Source organism: Peromyscus californicus, unplaced genomic scaffold (assembly GCF_007827085.1).
Source record: "Peromyscus californicus insignis strain IS unplaced genomic scaffold, ASM782708v3 Scaffold_13__1_contigs__length_99412109, whole genome shotgun sequence".
In the NCBI taxonomy this organism is placed as follows: domain Eukaryota; kingdom Metazoa; phylum Chordata; class Mammalia; order Rodentia; family Cricetidae; genus Peromyscus; species Peromyscus californicus.
The window spans coordinates 67,093,794-67,112,786 of record NW_026294424.1 but is presented as its reverse complement, the minus strand read 5'-3'; the positions used below and the strand labels follow the sequence as shown (position 1 = coordinate 67,112,786).

Below are 18,993 nucleotides of genomic sequence, written 5' to 3'. Positions count from 1 at the left end.
TCTCTCTCCCCACCTGCCTCCAGACCCAAAGACTTTGTAAACGCTAACTTCCTAATACAAAGAGAATAATTCGGTGTCATTTTTCAAGTAACAGAAAGGTAGCAGCAGGTCTGAATGCCCCTGCACACACCCCCATTCTACAGGATCCTGTCTTCTTTAGACAATTAATGCAGCAGCAGCACAGCACCAGGCTCTCCAGTAGCCCTCAACCTCAGGACCTTGGTCCAAGATGGTCTGCTGCCTGGAAGGAGCGCCCTCCAGAGGCCAAAGACTGATGACCAATGCTGAGGAGTAATCAGGTTTTGTTGAGGTCAGATTGTTTCAGTGCCTTTGATTATGTTACAGCATCCCTGGGCAGACCCTCTTGTAAGGTGTAATAATTATTTTTTTCTCAAGTGGCACAAAGGATATAGCAAAAATGGAAACAAATAATCTCAAGGAAGTAAAGTAACTCCAATGTCACAAAAACGAGCCTCGGAAGCTTTCTGGGTCCACACTGCATTGTCGGAGTCCCCTAAATGCTCCAGGCTGCCTTTTACCAGTTTCCATGATTTGATGGCTTGGGATTTACATGGAAAAGAACAACCTTGGGTTATTAAACTTACAATGAAAACATAAAATCTTCAACAACAACAAAATGAGTCCACAGTTTTTTAAGAGGTTCATTGGACTCAGAAAACCACAGAAGCAGCCATGACTCCTAAGGTGAGTGGTGGAAACCAGGTTACAAATTGGCATATGAAATCAAAGGCCTGAAGTAAAGATTAACCCAGTGTGTCCTGGCCTGGGGGGAGGAGCAGCCCATCTTAGTTCAGCGAAAAAAATAATGTAAGCTGAAAACAGGGCTCAGAAGATCTTAAATAAATCTGCAGTGCGGTGGCTCAGTTTATGAAACTTGAAAATATGATAACCCAGTTTTTAAAAAAAAAATGGTTTTACACACACATACACACATACACACACAAGTCATAAAACCTGAGAAATAGCCTCTCATTGAAAAAAAAAAAAACTAAGAAGAACTATGCTCTTAGAACTGAGCCAACAACATTAAGACTCAGATCAACGTTTGCAAGGTAAGGAAGCTCTACTTGCCTCCAGTAGGCACTACCCACCTCTCTGCCACTGTGTCTGTCCAGCAGATCCTGCCATCGTGAGCACTGCTCTCAGCAAACAAGGACGCTTTCCTGACACCTGTGTCAGAGAAGGGCCCACGGCCACCTCCGTTCTGTGAATGAGAACGCGTTCCAACCTTGACATTCGCGCGCATTTAACTCAGCAACCTTGATCAGGAGAGAGACCGTTCTCATCTCCGAGCCTCTCGCACTAGGAAGCCGAGGGGTGGCTGGGGGCGGGAGAACCTGGAGATCCTCACTCAGAGAGAGGTCCACTCCGACCCAGGCCTGAGCGCCTCACTGAGCCTGCACTACTTCCCTGGGCAGCACTAGGAGAGCTCGGAGTACAAAGACATTCACAAGCCAACTGGCTGGACAAGCAACCGCTGAGCAAACTGTGTGTCCACGGAAGAGTCCACAGCTAAACTAACCCGTTCTCGGGGTTACGGACCTGAGAGTGGACGACAGTGTCCTGTTATCCCCTCCTGTCTCTCATCCAGACCTGGCTTCTGTCTTCACTGCAATTTACAGTGACGTGCAAAGGAAAACTCGGGGGCGGGGGCAGCTGTCGCAGTCTGTCGCAGTCTGTGCTGGGGTTGGCAGGAACCAGGAAAACACCCTGGTTAGTCAGAGTGGAGACCAGAGAACAAAATCCCCATGTGCTCGGCTGATTCCGCGTAAGGTGCCGGAAGAATTCTGTCGAGCACAAGACCTAGTGTAGCCCACGGCATCTACAATCACTCCCAGTCTGTTGTCTTTGGACAGAGAAGGTAATTCTGGCTGTGTGCAAACTCGTGAACATCCCAAAGCACGTCCTCAGAGCTGCTGAGCGGCGGGAACTGACAGCTACTGTTGAACAGGAGCAGACACCACGGCCCAGAGAGGTATGATCTGGTATCCAACTAACTCACTACAGGAGCCTTCCTCAAACATCTGTGTATCTTCCGCCTCCATAAAAACCCTCCATTCAAATGCTAGGGCCTATTTCAAGGAGGAAAACAAACAAACAAACAACAAAAAACAACTCCCCATGGCCACATCATCCATCCTTCTGCCAGCTGGCTCCTTTTAGCCTCCCTCATCTTGAAGGCCTACTTCTCTCGGTATACCAGCTCTACCTGACCCTGCTCCCTCCCGAGTGCCACCTCAGTTCATCCCCATTACCCCCAGCAGGCCCCTCTTAACTCCTGGCCTCCATACTCCTCTCTCGAGGCCATGGCTGGTCTGCATCAGGACAGGAAGGCCCTGCTGGAGGAAGCCCTGCCTTGGTGGATGGTGGACGCTGGCCACATTGCCAACTCATGGCCTCTGCATGCAGGCAAAACACCAATGCACAAAAATAAAAATGAATAAATTATTAAGACCCCAGAGGATGGTGACAAAATTGAGCGAAGGAAGGCAGCGTGGCTCTATGGAAAGGCCCGGCAGAGCAAAGGCTCTCAGCTGCCCCTCCCGTCCGACACTATTTCATCACCTGGGACTGACAAGACGGGACCAGGTGACCTTGCTATGGGATGTTCTGTATGGCAAATGTGTTGCTGATTAGTCAATAAATAAAACACTGATTGGCCATTGGCTAGGCAGGAAGTGTAGGCGGGACAAGGAGGAGAATAAAGCTGGGAAGTGGAAGGCTGAGTCAGAGAGACACTGCCAGCCGCCACCATGACAAACAGCATGTGAAGATGCCGGTAAGCCACGAGCCATGTGGCAAGGTATAGATTAATGGAAATGGATTAATTTAAGCTGTAAGAACAGTTAGCAAGAAGCTTGCCACAGCCATACAGTTTGTAACCAATATAAGTCTCTGTGTTTACTTGGTCGGGTCTGAGCGGCTGTGGGAATGGCAGGTGAGAGAGAATTGTCCTGACTGTGGGCCAGGCAGGAAAACTCAAGCTACATGACCTCTCAAGTGTCACAACTGTATGACATCTACAGAACTACAGCAAAGTGAGAATCAGAGGAAAATAATACAGACTTACAGCTGGATTCATTTCTTTTTTTTTTTTTTTTAAAGATTTATTTATTATGTATACAGTGTTCTGTCTGCACATATCCCTGCAGGCCAGCAGAGGGCACCAGAACTCATTACAGATGGTTGTGAGCCACCATGTGGTTGCTGGGAATTGAACTCAGGACCTTTGGAAGAACAAGCAGTGCTCTTAACCTCTGAGCCATCTCTCCAGCCCCTGGATTCATTTCTAATTGGCTACAAATTTTTAACTTTATTTTTAAACATTTTATGTCTACTAGTGTTTGCATGCATGTATGTATGTGCACCACACGTGTGCAAGTGCCCTCAGAGGACAGAAGAGGGCATCAGAACCCACAGAACTAGAGTCACAGGTAGTTGTGAGCTGTCACGTGGGTGCTGGGAACCAAACCCAGGTCCTGAGCAAGAACAAGCGCTCTTAACCAATGAGCTCTCTGTTCAGCACCATCTGCTGCCAGTTTTAAGAGAGAGAAATGGGGAAAGAGAGAAATGGTAATTCCCCAGGACTCCAATTTTGGTGAAGAGATGTCAAAAGAGCCATTTTATCATTTTCTAATATTATATTATAGCAATGGTTTTCAACCTACGGCCCTTTAATACAGTTTTTCATGTTGTGGAGATCCCCAGCCATAAAATTATTTTGTTGCTACTTCATAACTGTAATTTTGCTACCATTATGAATCATAATTTTTTTTTTTTTTTTTTTTTGGTTTTTCGAGACAGGGTTTCTCTGTACAGCTTTGGAGCCTTTCCTGGAACTCACTTGGTAGCCCAGGCTAACCTCGAACTCACAGAGATCCGCCTGCCTCTGCCTCCCGAGTGCTGGGATTAAAGGCATGCACCACCACCGCCCGGCAGGAATCATAATGTAAATACCTGTGTTTTCCAATGGCCTTAGAGAAGCCCTGTGAAAGGGCTGCTTGACAACCCCAAAGAGGTCGCAACCCACAGGTTGAAAACCACTGTATTATAGTCTCTTTCTAGAATATTAAAGTATCACTCAGAATATTTAATGTACAGTTGTTTTTCAATATTTAAGATATTAACACTGTCAAATAGTTCACTTTTCATTGAAACTGCAATAAAAAAAAGAGCTGCTGTGTTAATTATAACTTATTACTCCTAGGAGTTATTTTTCTAATGGGAAAAAAAGACAGTAGAAGAAGAAGGTTTGTTGTTATGGAATAGATATTACTTCAACTAGGCAAAAATGTGTTCATTTTTTAATGCTGCATTTGTTTAATTATATAAGGATGTGTTGCTAGTTCACCTTGCCTGCCTAAGGCACCTAGTTGGTTTGATAAAACCTGAACAGCCAAGAGCTAGGCAGTAGAGGAATGGGCGAGGCTGGATAGGCTGGGCTGGTGGGCAGAGAGAATAAGTAGGAGGAAGAGAGAGAGAAAGAGAGGCCAGGCAGGCAGCCGCCAGCCAGCAGACACAGACTAGGACATACAGAGCCAAAGAAAGATAAAAGCCCCAAGGCAAAACATAGACAAAGAAAAACAGGTTAAAATAAGTTATAAGAGCCAGTGGAACAAGCATAAGCTAAGGCCGAGCACTCATAACTGATACGAAGTATCCGTGTCATGACTTGGGGGCTGGTGGTCCAAGAAAGCTTGCTGCAGTTTGTGTTCTGCTTTCAACCAAGACCAGGTTTTACTTTCACTTGGAAACAACCCTGGTTGTTTTCTGGAACTGGAAGAAGATAGGAAGTGCCTGCTCTGCTCTCCCTCTCTGAAAATAGAGTGCAATCTCCCAGGAGGAAACAGGGAAGAAGCCCTACACACACCTTCACCGAGAGGTGGTTTCCAGGCCCCAGCGAAGGAAAGGGAAAGGCAATCGGAGCCCAAGGGGTTTCCGGAGTTGGAGAAAACAACTGGAGGCCAAACAGGAAAAAGGAGCTGAGAAGTCTCCAGAGCCGTCTCCTCTAGTCTACGGCCACATACTTCTTGGTGTGCACATCAGTCTCCAGAAGGATCTACAGGAACTACGAAGTGGAAACTGAGCTGGCAGATGCCTAAAGATGGTGTGTGCGTGTTTCCACAGCCAGCGTGGGAAGAGCTCTCGCTAGGCACTGAGAAGGCCCAAGTCACTGCCAGGACAACGGCTGCTCTGGACCACCCTTTCAAAGCACACGCTGATTCCGAGGACAATGGCTGCTCTGGACCACCCTTTCAAAGCACACGCTGATTCCGAGGAGAGAGGCAAGGAAAGGCACACCCAGCAACCAACACAGAACAGTACTTGCTCTGAGGCAAGTACTGGGGCAGTAGCTAACCTCCACAGCAAGAGCCACAATTAAGAGGACCTTGCCCAACACAGCATCCAGAAACCAAGACACTGGAAGAAACAAAGTTGTCAAGCATTTCTAATAAACATACTCTAGATGTTTGAGGAGGTACAAGGACACAGTCCCGGAGAAGAGAAAAATGGAAGGCATTTAAAAAAATAAATGGTCGGGCAGTGGTGGCGCACGCCTTTAGTCCCAATACTCGGGAGGCAGAGCCAGGTGGATCTCTGTGAGTTCGAGGCCAGCATGATCTACAGAGCGATCCAAAACTACACAGAGAAACCCTGTCTTGAAAAAAAAAAACCAAAAAAGAAAAAAAAAATGGTACTTCTGAAATGAAAGTTTCTGCAATGAAAGATGTTAACAGGAGATCAGACAATGTAAAAGAAAAGATTAATATGAAAGACACAGCAATAAAACTTTAAAATGAGCAGAATGCGCTATCTGTGGCCTGTGGAACAGTAACAAGAAATATAACAAACATGTTGTAGTTGAAGAAAGAGACAGAACATAAAACACATTTAAACATCTAAAAGATTTTCCTGTTTAATATAAACTATGAACCCACAGATTAAAAAAGCCCAACAAATCCCAATCAGAATAATAACCAGGAGAGTCATGTCAGGAGCAGCATGGTCTACTTGCTGGAAAGCCAACAAGAGAGAAAAACTATTCCAGTAAACAGACATTATGCTCAAAAAATAAAGATGGGAATGGCATCAGACACTACAGAGCTGGAGCTGACAGGAAGACATCACAGGGAGGGCAAAGTGTCAGCCCCAAGTCTGTACCCGGAGAAGCATCATTGCAAAACTGAAGGCCAAGCCAAATTCTCAATGAAACCAGCAGCAGCAGCAGCAGCTCTGTCCTGAAAGGACTGTTAAGGAAATTTTGTTTGCCAAAAGGAAAATGGTATTAAAGACTGGTCTGCATAAGAAGAAAGAACTCGAAAGCAGCATCGACCTGGGTACCTGCAGCAGACATACTTGCCTGTTTAAGCAAAATGACAGGAAGACTCACAGTGTGAGTCAAATGTACCAAGTATGGCAGGTAGCATGAGAGTGCATCTTTGTCAAGGTTCTCACACGTTTACATATGTATACCACTGAAGACCACAAACCTTTAAAGCACTAAGGCAAGGCCCAGGGTGAGCAGCGAAATAATACAATAGAGATATGGGTAACAAAGCATGGGAGAAGTGAGCCTCCCAGCAAACAGAAAACCCCACCTCAGTCCTAAAGGAGGCATGGAAAGTGGACGAGGTAGAACAATGACACTCTTTTTCCTTTGAAGGACAGGTCAGACAGACAGGGGGTTACTTTAGTAACATTCACATCAGATCCAGCATCAGCATCTTTAAGACATGCCCTGCCACTCCCACATGCACATCATCTTTCAGAAACCACTCTCAATATAAAGATGCCAGCAGGTTAAAGGAAGGGAAAGAACTGGCATGCCATGTAGATCATAACCTAAGAAACGCTGGATGGGCTGCATTCCTCATGGAGGAAGTTTGAAACTAAGGAACAGGCACACTTCATAAAGCCAAGTGATCAGTTCATGCAGGAGGCAGGACATAACAATATGTCTAAACCTAACATCAGAGCTCCAAAATACATGGGGGAGGGGGGAGACGAGGTGACAAAGTGAGTTAGAAATGAGGAATTCAACATTCCCAAAGACGTGAGGACCCGAACACCATCAACCAAACTGACCCTGTGGTTACCAGGCAACAGTGACATGTGTGACAAACACTGTCAGAGAGGGCCACATACTGGACCACATCCTAAACAGACAGACAATACACTTCTCTACTCAACAGAATTAAACTGGGGATCCATAAGACAAAGATTAGCTGGGGAACCGCAAATACCTGAAAAATTATCAACGTATTTCAAAATGATCACTGTGTCAAAAAGAAATCCCAAGGGAGCAGGGCTGAGACGGGAGGTTACGAGTTGCTGGGCTATGTAGCAAGAGCCCATTAAACAGAACCCAGAAATATCCTAACTGAATGCAAGTGAGGATGCAGCTTCCCAAAACTTGTAGGATACAGCTAAACAAAATAAAGGCTTGTTAACAAGTTCACCTTGGTGTATATTCAGGCTGAACTGAACAGTTTTGGTAATTAACTGATAAAATATGAGTTGTTATTCATCGTTATATAAAAAGGAAACATTCACCAGTATCTATTGAGATGTTCCTTAAAGGCAAAGAACTCTACTGAACGCACATAAAATTCACAGTCCTCAATCTACCGGGAGCATGAAGAGCCTGTCCCCAAACCCCAATGTCACACCAAGTATTCCCTGGGGCTGTGTAAGTGACTGTGGCACAAATCCTGCAGGACACACTGACCCAGGAGGCTGCAAGTGGCTGGGTCCATGGCCTGGAGATGGACAGAAACATGGGCATGCAAACAGGGCTCCAGGGAACAGCCCACCATAAGCAGAAGCAGAAAGTGGACAGGATGAAAGGTCAGGCATCAGGCCAGCAAGCCACAGAGACATCACGAGGTGATGGGGACATGATTATGTGGACCTGGAGGAAGCCACAGATTCAAGTCCTCTGTTAAGTCCTCTGTTTCAGTGTGATCTACTGTCTGTTAGCAACATGACATTCCACTTCCCTCTGACCCACCTCCTGTATGAAGAGGATAAAACATCCGGCTGCCACGGGGGCAACTGCATCATCCACATCAGGATGCACATGCTAATGTAAATGTGGTGGGAGGTGGACTGGAGGCACCAAGAGAGAGGAGACCCAGGGAGCTCCTGCAAGGTGGGCCACAGTGACAGATCCAGAATGGGTGAAGTCAGGAAAAGCAAATGAGACCTGACTCTACAGCAGAGGGCAGCTAAGAGAATTCTGACACCTAAGCAGGAAGCCAGAAAGAGCTGATCTGGGGGCAGAAAGCTAGGATGTGCCTGAAGAGACCTCGACATGTACGATAAAAATCCAGGGGAGTCGGGCAGGGGTGGCACACACCTTTAATCCCAGCACTCCAGAAGCAGAGGCAGGCGGATCTTTGTGAGTTCAAGGCTAGCCTGGCAGAGCAAGTTCAGGGCAGTCAAGGCTACATAGAGAAACCCTGTCTCAAAAACCCAAAAGAGGGGGGGAAATTATGTAATGAACTATTTAACCTAGAAACTAGTACCTATTCTGGAAGTACCTAGCCTCTACCTCCAAATAAATCACATGAATGCCATTCCATCAAACATTACATGCGCATCTCATCTCTTCATTTGTACCATCAGTTGATTCCATGCACACAGTGACTTCATTAGATTGCAATCATCAGTATGACATGAATTAAGGCTCCACATAGCACTACTAATGGACCACTGCCGACGAATTATAACTCACCGTGGAATACATTTTTGGTGCTAAACTTATAGAACCAAAGAATAAAGACAGAGAAGGGAAGAATCATTCCTCCCTCTACATAAATAAATACATAAATAAATAAATAAATAAGAAATATTAAAAAATGTACCAACCAAAGTCTAGCCACCTGAACCCAACAAACATACAAACACAGAGAAAAACACTAATCTGGAATAAAACATAATTACAAGGGCTGTGGCCGGGTCTCCAGGAACACACCATCAACTAGTCCTTTGGAATTCTGCACCTAAGGAGAGCAGGCTTTCAATCACCCCCAGGGAATCCCTGTCACAAACTTGGACTTGAATCGCTAAAGCAACCAACAGGAAATCAGCCTTGGTTTGAGTTCACATTCTTTCCAAATACAGTAGCAGTTTCCAAGTGAGACTGGACTAGGTACGATCAGTACTCCAGTCCCTGGAGGGGTGAAGGTCTCTTGTGTGAGAATGGACATCACTTGCTCCTCTACAACTTACTCCTAAGCCAGTCACAGGAGCTGGGGAATGGCAGCCACTGCAGCTTTAGCTAACATACACCTTTGCCCAGAACCAGTATTTCAAGCATTAGAAACACTAGCTCGTGCCCTGGGAGTAACTTTTCAAGGTCCCTGCTCTGGTATAAAAAGCAAGTCTCCAAAGGCAATAAACAAGGGTGGAGGGGGGCATCTGGACAGCTCAGAGAACTCACCCGTGCAAAGTCAAAGGCGTATCTGTAAATGAGCTTAAAGTTTGTTGTGTCGTTTAATAATGATCTTAAGTAATCCAAAGTCGCTCTGAGTTTTTCTGTTGTGTCACATCTAGGAAACAGAATAAAGGTAAATTACAACCTGAGTGGGTGTTGGTTGGTTTGTTTAAACTGGAGCAGCATAAAACCAAAAGAATCAAAAGCCAGAAGTTGGACTGTGTCCATCATGACCAGCCGCTTTCTGCACTTTTTAATAAACGATAAAGGCATACAAAAGCAGATACACAGCAACCAAGCACACACTCACACACACCCCTACACATCACATTTATGCTCCTCTCACATGCATGTGCCACCTGAAAGCTTCAATGACACTTCCCATCAATCCTCACGCTATCTCGGTGTCCTGCCAATGTTTCTCAGCTAGCAAGCACATAGCTGATGGGAACATGGCATTGTATCCTCATGTCCTTCAGGGAATACCACCAGGAGGCCTGCCACATCAAGCTGTTCCCTATTGCTGAAATTAATCTGTATGGCTGGGGGGAGGGGTACGCACCAGATTCTCCACTTACTGTTTATTTGTATGTTCATGTATGTGTATGTGCACATGCGGGCCAGAGATCAGCTTCAGGCGCCATTTCTCAGTGCTGCCCAGCTTGTTTTTTTGAGACAGGGTCTCTCAATGGCAATCTACTGAGTAAGCTAGAATGGCTGGCCAGTGAGCCCCCAGGGTCTTTATGTCCCTCGTGCTGGGATTTACAAGTGCATGTCACTATGCCTGGCTTTTTATATGGGGTCTGAGGATCAAACTCAGACCTTCCTAATGCTACAGGCAGCAAATCAACTGAGCCTTCTCCCCAGCACCAGGGTGTCCATTTAAAAGTACTTTCCTAGCTTTGAAATACAAATGGCCTGTGTGATGACACCTCAAGACTGTGACTACCCAGTTCATCAGTCTTTTTCAACTCGCTGTTTCCTGATGCCTCAACATCCCCAGAAGTAGGCTGTAAATCAACCCGCAGGTCAGCCGTACCAGTGTAGTGACACAGTGACATGCAGGTCTGTCAGTGGGAGCCCTCATGCCTTCTGCTGGGGGGAGGGCAGCCACTCCAAGCGCCACCCCTGTGTTCTACCCAGCCTCTGTCATCTCACATGGCTCCCCCAGTGCAGCACACGCCACTCAACACCCCGACTCATCCATGCGCAGCAGTTTTTGAGGCACTCTGGACACCACCACCCTCTCTGTGGACACAGCAGACTGTTTCTTTTAATTCAGCACGTTCCAGCTGCTGCTGTCTTTATTCTCTGCAATGCACAACTGTCCCAGTTTGGGCACTGGGTCCTTGAACCGGTCTGCCTCCTTCTGACAGGTCCCCACCAATCTCCGAGCGTTTCTTTCCTCGCTCTCCAGCACAGAACGTTCTGGCCCCCATTTTGTTCTTTCTCCGCCCCAGACTCGAAACCAGCTGTCTCTCCAGGAAGCCCTGACGATGACAATGTGGCTTTACCAGCAAGCGACAGTGTTTACTTTTGATAAGGAAGCGCCCTAATGAGTTATTTTTACAAATTAACTTTCAGGTTACAACATGTAAGGCTTAAAGAGAAGAACCAGGCCAACAAGATGACTGGCGGGGTGGGGGTGGGGGGGTAGGGGAGTGGTGGACCACTTGTTGCACAAGTCTGGTGACCCAAGTTCTAGCTCCAGAACTCACTTAACAGTACCAAGGATGGACTCCTCTGACCTGTAACGTGTTATATTGGTGAACTGTCCTGTGCTGTTTGAACTCAGTGAGAAGCTGACTCTGGAAGAGGGGCTGACTGTCCTCCGGTCCCAGCTCAGCCCCCACTCAAACACACATGTCAAACACACATGTCATGCCTGTCAGGGGATGGGCTGCCCACCCCCAAATGTGACAGGGATTAAGGAGAACAACAGAACATCCCAAGTATAAAAACCAAGGTGCCCTTAAAAGCTGCTTGAAGGCAAAGCATTTCCTTCTGACAGGGGTTACCCTATACCGTTTACCCTATAATATAAAGGTATCTAAAGCGAGTGAAAGGAGGTGGTGAGGGAGAGAAGCTACAAGGGGGAGGGGTGACCCCAGCTGACTGCCTCAACTTCTCCAGTCTGTTTCCAGCAGATGTGACGAGCAACAGATCTGATGATGTCTCTATTTGTTCTTTTACTTGGAAGGCCCCCGGAGGGGGACACTGTTCTGCCTAGACCACTAGCTGCCAGGAACTCTAGCTGATGCCTTAGTGGAGCTTCCCAGCCAATCCTGCCAGATTGCTGCAAGACCCAGGGGACTCTCCCCTGCCTTGCAGTCTGTCTATCAGGAATTCCACAGGCTGCTTTAAAAGGGTTTCCCCAGTCAAGTCCAATGGATGGTTTGCACACTCAATTTGCTGATGTCTGTTGCTTAACTATATATTTCTTCTTTTACTTTCATTTCCTATGATATAGGTAATAAGCTCTCTCATTCTAAACCAAAAGAATGGCTACCACAGCTCATTCTCCTGACCATCCAGAATAGACCTCTACATGCAGTTACCCATGTGCCTACACACTCCAACTCACTTTCTCCAGCAACATTAAAGCTGGTCGTGGCTGAGTGTGGCTCCTTGTGTTTCTCTGCAGAGCTTTCATTTATTTGCTAGAATAGATAATATATAATCTATTATATCAAACGAGTGCTTATTGTATAAACTAAAATATGGTTCAAAATATAGCACACTACTTTGTTTTTAGTAAAATCTGCAAAAGCTCCTTTTTGGTGGCCAAGTACAAATACAAGCAAGTCCTGTATCTCTCTATTAAAATAAACTGTCTAGAATCCCTAAACTAGAGTATTTATTGTTCAAGAACAGAACCATCTAGAATGCCCTGTACTTCTTCTTCCTGATGTTGAAAAATAAAAGATTAAAATTAGATTATTTTAGAAGTGAGAAAAAAGTTTCTTCAAGGGACTAACATGAAAGCTGAGAAATACCCAAGACCTAGACAAGTGTTTTGGAGAAGTAGGAAGGTCCTCCAGATGCCAGGAACAGCATGTGCAAAGGACCAGTGGCAAACAGAACATGGCAAGTCCTAAAGCTAGAACACACTGTGGCTGAGAAGATAAACAGATGGAACGGCATGGAGAGAAAGGAGGAGGAGGAGGAGGAGGATCAGACCTTTAAGTCTCCCATGGTCCCCTGGGAAAGGTTTCATATTGCATTCTACAAACAACACAGGTACCTCCCACTATGGGAGAGATCAGGCTCGCACCCTCGACAGCTCTTGGAATCTCTGAAAAGAGTGTGGGGAAGGAAGAGTCGAGATGCTGAGAGTCTAACTGTAGTCCTAGTGTCGGAACCAAATGAGGTTGGCAAAGACTAGAAAAACACCCAAAGCAGCATGGGGTGGGTATGGCTGGGATGCAGGAGTGGCAGCTGGCTTAGATGGCATTAAGTGTACTACTGCAGAACCAAGAGCCTATTAAAGAAAAAATTAATAGTGTTAATAACGGTGGCGGCTTACACAGGAGGAAGCCAGTCCATTCAAACACATGTAAGGCCAAGTTCCTACTCTTCACTGGAGAGGAAAGCCAAGGGCCAGATTGAGATGAGCTATTTAGTTTAGTCCCAGACGATAGAAAGTTTTCACAGATCCGGGTGCAGGAACCAGACAGCAAGAGCTGCTGCAAGAAAACGAAGTGACCCTGGGTGCTGGGCAGAGCAGCATGTGAGACCCAAACACAGGATCTGTGCCCGACCTGGCGTGACCTTTGCACCCCTAACGAAAGATGCCCCTGTGTTTGAAAGATACCTGGAACTTCTCCAATTGTGAGAAATGACCAAATCCCGTATTTTAAATGAGATCAACTATCGAATGCACATACAAGATTCCACCTCATGGATCCATTAGGGTACATCTGTCACAGGGGCTCTTCCCTACAAACTCAGAACGGGGCCACCAAGGAGACAGGGCTCGCTCGGCTGGGAACAACAGGTTGCCATCTAGTGGCCATTCAACAAGGACCCTTTCAGAGGATAAGGTTATGCAGCTAAGAGACAGTGAAGACACAGGTCTGGAATGCTCAACCCAGCGGGCTTTCTGGAAAGTGGCCGTATTCCCACCTCAACTGTATATACAGGATAAAAGTCACAACATTCAGTGAGTGAAACACACTCCTAAGTACAGATTGCTTTCCCCACAGCCCCTAACCTGCATCCCTTCACTTAGTCCAAGCTATTTTTCCATCATAGTTTTACACAAAACGGCTGCTGTTCTAACCCTTCCCTTCCCCAAGCTCAAGGCGCTTCTAGATCTAACACAGCTCCCACAAGGGGGTAATAACCTGCTCAAGAGCCCGCCTGCCATTTTTACCAAGGTACCCCTACAGTCCTGGGTCTCCCTCCTCCCTTTCCACTCATACAGGCCACCAATCTGTACCCTGAAATCTTAACTCCCAAAGCAATGGTATTAAAATGTGGGATATCCTGCTCGGTGGATGGCCTCACACCCAAACACACAGGGGAGAATTAATTAGATTCAGAGGTTATTAGTAACAAAAAAAAAAGTAAAAGGGGAGGATGTGAAGTCAGGAGGGAGGCAGGGTGAGAGGCACCAGGAGAAGGTGGGTAGAGTAGTGAATGGCTGTGATCAAACTATACTGTAAAAATGGTTCATAAGATTTTGAACAAGTAAAGAAAAATATTATTGGAGGTGACTGAGTCATGAAGGCAAAGCCTTTATGAATGGGACTAATGTCCTTAACAAAGCAGCCTAAAGAAGCCTGTCTGTCCTAACCACCATGTGAGCACACAGCTGTGAGGCACCCCCTGACTAGCCAAATCCAAGCTGTCGCCAGGTGCCAAAGCTGCTGGAGCCTCGGCCTTGGGCTTCCCTCCAGAACTGTAAGAAATAACCTTCTGTTGTTTATAAGCAACTTGGTCTCTGGTACTTTGCTATAGCAATTTAAATGCAGCAAAATGGGTATCATTGCACATAAATACAGGTTTGTATTATACATATACATATACATACATATATATATATATATATATATATATATATATATATATATATATATATATATGAGTTCCAACTTGAATCTAAAGCATTTCACGGGATAAATTTAATAAAATGAAAATGACCAGCTGGGCATTTAATCCCAAGTATTCAGGAGGCAGAGGCAGGTGGATTTCTGAGAGTTCGAGACCAGCCTGGTCTACAGAGCTAGTTCTTGGACAGTCAGGGCTGTACAAAGAAATCTTGTCTCAAAAAAACAAACGAAGGAAGGATAGATGGATGGAAGGGAGGAAGGGTAGGGAGGGAGGGAGGGAGGGAAGGAGGAAGGAAGGAAGGAAGGAAGGAAGGAAGGAAGGAAGGAAGGAAGGAAGGAAGGAAATAACCAAAATCAGGGGGAGAAATCTCAAACAGATCTTTAAACAGAACTCTAAAACAGAAGACAAGTAACAGATAAAAAGACAGACCACTTTCCACAAGTAAGTCCTCCTGAGTTTTCCTGGGGATTTGGTAACTGCATCTTCCAAACAGGTCTTAGTTGATTCAGCTAGCAGAGTGACTGTATTAGTTCTGAAGTGTTATTTCTAAGTCCTGCCCCTAATGGACTTTGTCTTGGTGACAGTTACCTTCGCTGTCAACCTGGTTGTACTGAGAATCACCCAGGAAGCATAACTTTCAGTGCCTGTAAAGGTATCTCCAGCAGACTGACTCAGGGACGAACCCCACCCACCCCACGTGCTGGGGTCCTGAACTGAACCAGAAGGAAGAAGTGCCTGGCAGTATGGTTCAAGGCCTCTGGATGGGTTTATGGAGGAATGTGGAAGAGTTTAAAGCCACAGGTTAGCCAAGTCCTAGAATGTCATAAGCAGACCTTAATGGGCAATGATGGCCCAAAGTGTAGAAGACCAGAGTGTCAAAAGAGCAGCATACAGTAAAGTCTGTGCTCGCCAGCTCTTGGGGGGAGGGGCACAGAAAGCTTTGGGAACTGGATTGGAGACAATCATCTTAGATTTGCCAAGGAAATATCCTAAAAACCTGAGTGAGGTTGAATTCAAAAGTGAGGGTCTATTTTGTCTAAGAGAGGGAACTTCAAGACTAGTGTAATGCTCTGTTGTGGCACGGTTACTGTTCACTGCATTTACCCACATTTACAGTCAAAAGAGCAAGAAGAAAGATTGTAAATATGGCTAGAGCTGGAGACAAATGAGCCAGGATGGCCAGACAGGGGCTTGAACTCTGTTAACGCTGGGGTGAACCAGAAGCAAGGCAGGGCTATACAATCTCGAAGCTCACCACCCCAGTGACATATTTCCTCCAGCAAGGCCATATCTCCTAAATGTCCCCTAACAGTGCCACCAGCTTGGGGACAAATACCCAGGCTGTGGGGCACATTCTCATTCTCTCGTCAGGTGACAGCAATGACAGAGCCATGGTCCTCACCCTTCCTGACGCTGCGACCCTTTAAGACGGTCCCTCGTGTGTGGTGACCCAACCATAGAATTATTTCCATTGCTACTTCATAACTGTAATTTTGCTGCTGTTATCAAATCATAGTATAAATAGCTGTGTTTTCCGATGGTCTCAGACGACCCTTATGAAAGGGGCATTCGACCTGCTCCCCTAAAGGGGCTGTGACCCACAGGTTGAAAACCACTGAGACAGGATCTTGATCTTGTTCATGGGTTTTCTTTGCCCAGGATATGGTACTTGGCATATTAAGTGTCATTCAAATGTTTCCTAATATAGTTAGCCTGCATAGGAAGGTTCTTAAAACCATGAAATTACAGTAATTCTATCCTAAATGATTAACTCCATCTGGGATAAGGAAACCAGACTCCAAATTTTACACCACAAGGACACACACACACACGGACACACACACACACACACACACACACACACACACACACACACACACACGAGAGAGAGAGAGAGAGAGAGAGAGAGAGAGAGAGAGAGAGAGAGAGAGAGAGAGAGAAAGAGAGAGAGAGTGTGTGAAGATTTCCTCCACTTTTACAGTGGGTCATGCATATCACTGCACCCTGAATTTCTCAAATTAGGTCATACCCGCCTTCGAGAACCCACCTGTCACCATCAACTGCACCACATCACAGAACAGAACTCACAACTAAGACCTTCATGGGCTCTTTGATCCCTTAGAATGGAGACGTAGGCCTCTTTCAGAAAGTACAGCATTCAAACACACAGGCAAGGCTTGGCATGAATGAGAAATGTTGTAAAGAGAAAAGTCTGAGAGGCCCTGAGACTACATAACAAAGGGCATCATGCCCTCTAAGTACAAATGCGACTGGACCTGGAGGACGGCATCTGCCTCTGAAGCCTTGAAGCCGAGTCTTGACATGGCCATGCATTTGTGTCACAAGAACACTGCACTCTTCAGGAGGCAGTAAGGAGAAGCCGCGGAGAAAATGAGAGTCAGCAGGCTTCAGACGCCTAAGGCCAAGCTCTCCACAACAGACACCATCGCACAGAGGTTCGGGGCCACCACCCCAAAACTGTAGTGCACACAGACAAGGAATGTGTGTTTGTAAAGAATGGCAACTTTGGCCTCACAGTTCTCCGCCCACCACAGATGATGCTCTAAGGGAAGAATGTGAGTTAAGAACCCCAGGGCGTGGCATCTCTTCCCGGCTCTCCTTTCTCAGGTGGCATGCCGTTCTCCTCAGTTTCCCCATCTGTGCCGTGTTCAGAATAAAGCCAGACATGTTGAGATAGGAGAACAGCAGGGAGAGGGCACGAGCCATCACGGCACGGTGTGGGGGGCAGGTCGGTCTCGGCAGGGACAGCGGCAGTGAAAGCTAACAACTCCGCCACAGTTTCAACGGCAGCACCAGACCACTTCAATCACCATTTAATCCAGAAAAGTGAAGTCTCTTCTTCCCAGCTAAGGGGAAAAGGAAAGATAAACATTGCTGGTTCTTCGACCAAAGCCAGCTAGTGCTTCATCTTGAAACCGTCTGACTTGTTGCTCCCTCCCCAACTTTCTCCTTCCTTTTGAGGGGAATAATTGTCTTTTTGAATGAAACTCTAAGCAAGTGTGCACTTGCACACACACACATGCACACATACACACACATGCACATGCATGCGCACGCACACACGCACACATGCACGCACACAAAGCAAATACATAAAGCTACTGATTGTTTTTTTCTTAATCTGGACTAAGGGGTTCAACACAGTTAATAAAACTGACTTGATGGACTGAAAATGTAAAACATACACTAAATTTTGAAAATTTTAAGAGAAAGAAAATAGCTTAATTTTTAAAAGTATGCTAGAATAATGACATTTTGGGTATCTGTGATTAAATAAAATGGATTGGAACTGTCGATTTTTAAAACGTGGCTCTCATAAAATCTTCCGTCACACACGTGGTTCATGGGCATGGGGAAGGGAGAACTATTTCTTCCCAGAGCTACTCGAGGAAAATACTAACGCTCGCTTCACCACACCCCCAATACACAAACACTTCAGTCACTAAAACACGCCCATCATCGTCCTCAGGATGGGTTGTGACTTCCATCTCTAGCCAAAGGGAGGCTTGCCACACCACCAGGCTTCTCTTCTCTCAAACTCTACCACGTCCTGAGCCCCCAGGGACGAGATGACCAGAGGAGATCGGGGGAGCCCCCTCCTTCATTCTACCCATCTTCTGAACCCTCTAACCACCCGTGACCCTTGCGGCCCCAGGACTTACTGTAGAGAAGTCATTCCTTTCAGCCATTCCTGCAGAGTAAAATAGCCCATGTTTTGTGCATCCAATTTCCAAGCGAGGACAAGCATGACTACCTGTTGAAATACAGAGACACAGTGACAAAGTAGACCTCAGCCACTAACCACTCCAACATCCTGCAAGAGCTGCGCTCACAGTGGTCCAGGCACCAAGGCATGAAGGGTGGCTTTAAAACGAGTTAGTCTGGGTTTGACAAACACCCACAAAATGTCAGACAATATAATAAAAAACTAGTGATAAAATTGTTTGTATTTTAAAATATTAAATTAAAAAATCAGTGGTGTTTTTAGATTTAAGGAGAACAAAACATGATTGTTAAATAGCAGTTTTAAAAAAAAGTGATTTACAGATTAGAAGGCTACTAAAAAAACTTTCCCCCAAAGGGCACTCTGTTCTTCAGATTACCCACAGCAGATTTTCTCCTTAGCGCAGGTATCCTGCAATTCTGACACGTTAACATCAATTTCTTCAGGTGAACAAATCCACATTCTTATGTAACTATGCATATTATCAAGCTGGTTTCCATTTAGCCCAAATTATAAACTAAAGTAAACATGAGCAGAACATGGACAGACAGCACCAGTGGACATGCTAACATGGACAGGGAATGAGCAGAACATGGACGGCACCAATGGACATGCTAACATGGACAGGGAATGAGCAGAACATGGTGGCACCAATGGACACGCTAACATGGACAGGGAATTAGCAGAACATGGACGGCACCAATGGACACGCTAACATGGACAGGGAATGAGC

At 45.9% G+C, this 18,993-nt stretch overlaps 1 protein-coding gene across 5 annotated transcripts in view; it reads right to left on the bottom strand.

The window, feature by feature from the left end:
- The window catches only part of Dcun1d4 (defective in cullin neddylation 1 domain containing 4), a 78,135-nt gene that overhangs the window by 8,087 nt on the left and 51,055 nt on the right, over positions 1-18,993 (bottom strand). For all 5 annotated transcript variants that reach the window (XM_052735128.1, XM_052735129.1, XM_052735127.1 and 2 more), the window contains 2 exons: positions 18,199-18,290; positions 9,467-9,575 (listed from right to left, as the gene is read on the bottom strand). In XM_052735128.1, coding sequence (XP_052591088.1) covers positions 9,467-9,575; positions 18,199-18,290 — 201 coding nt within the window. The remainder of the gene's footprint in view (positions 1-9,466; positions 9,576-18,198; positions 18,291-18,993) is intronic.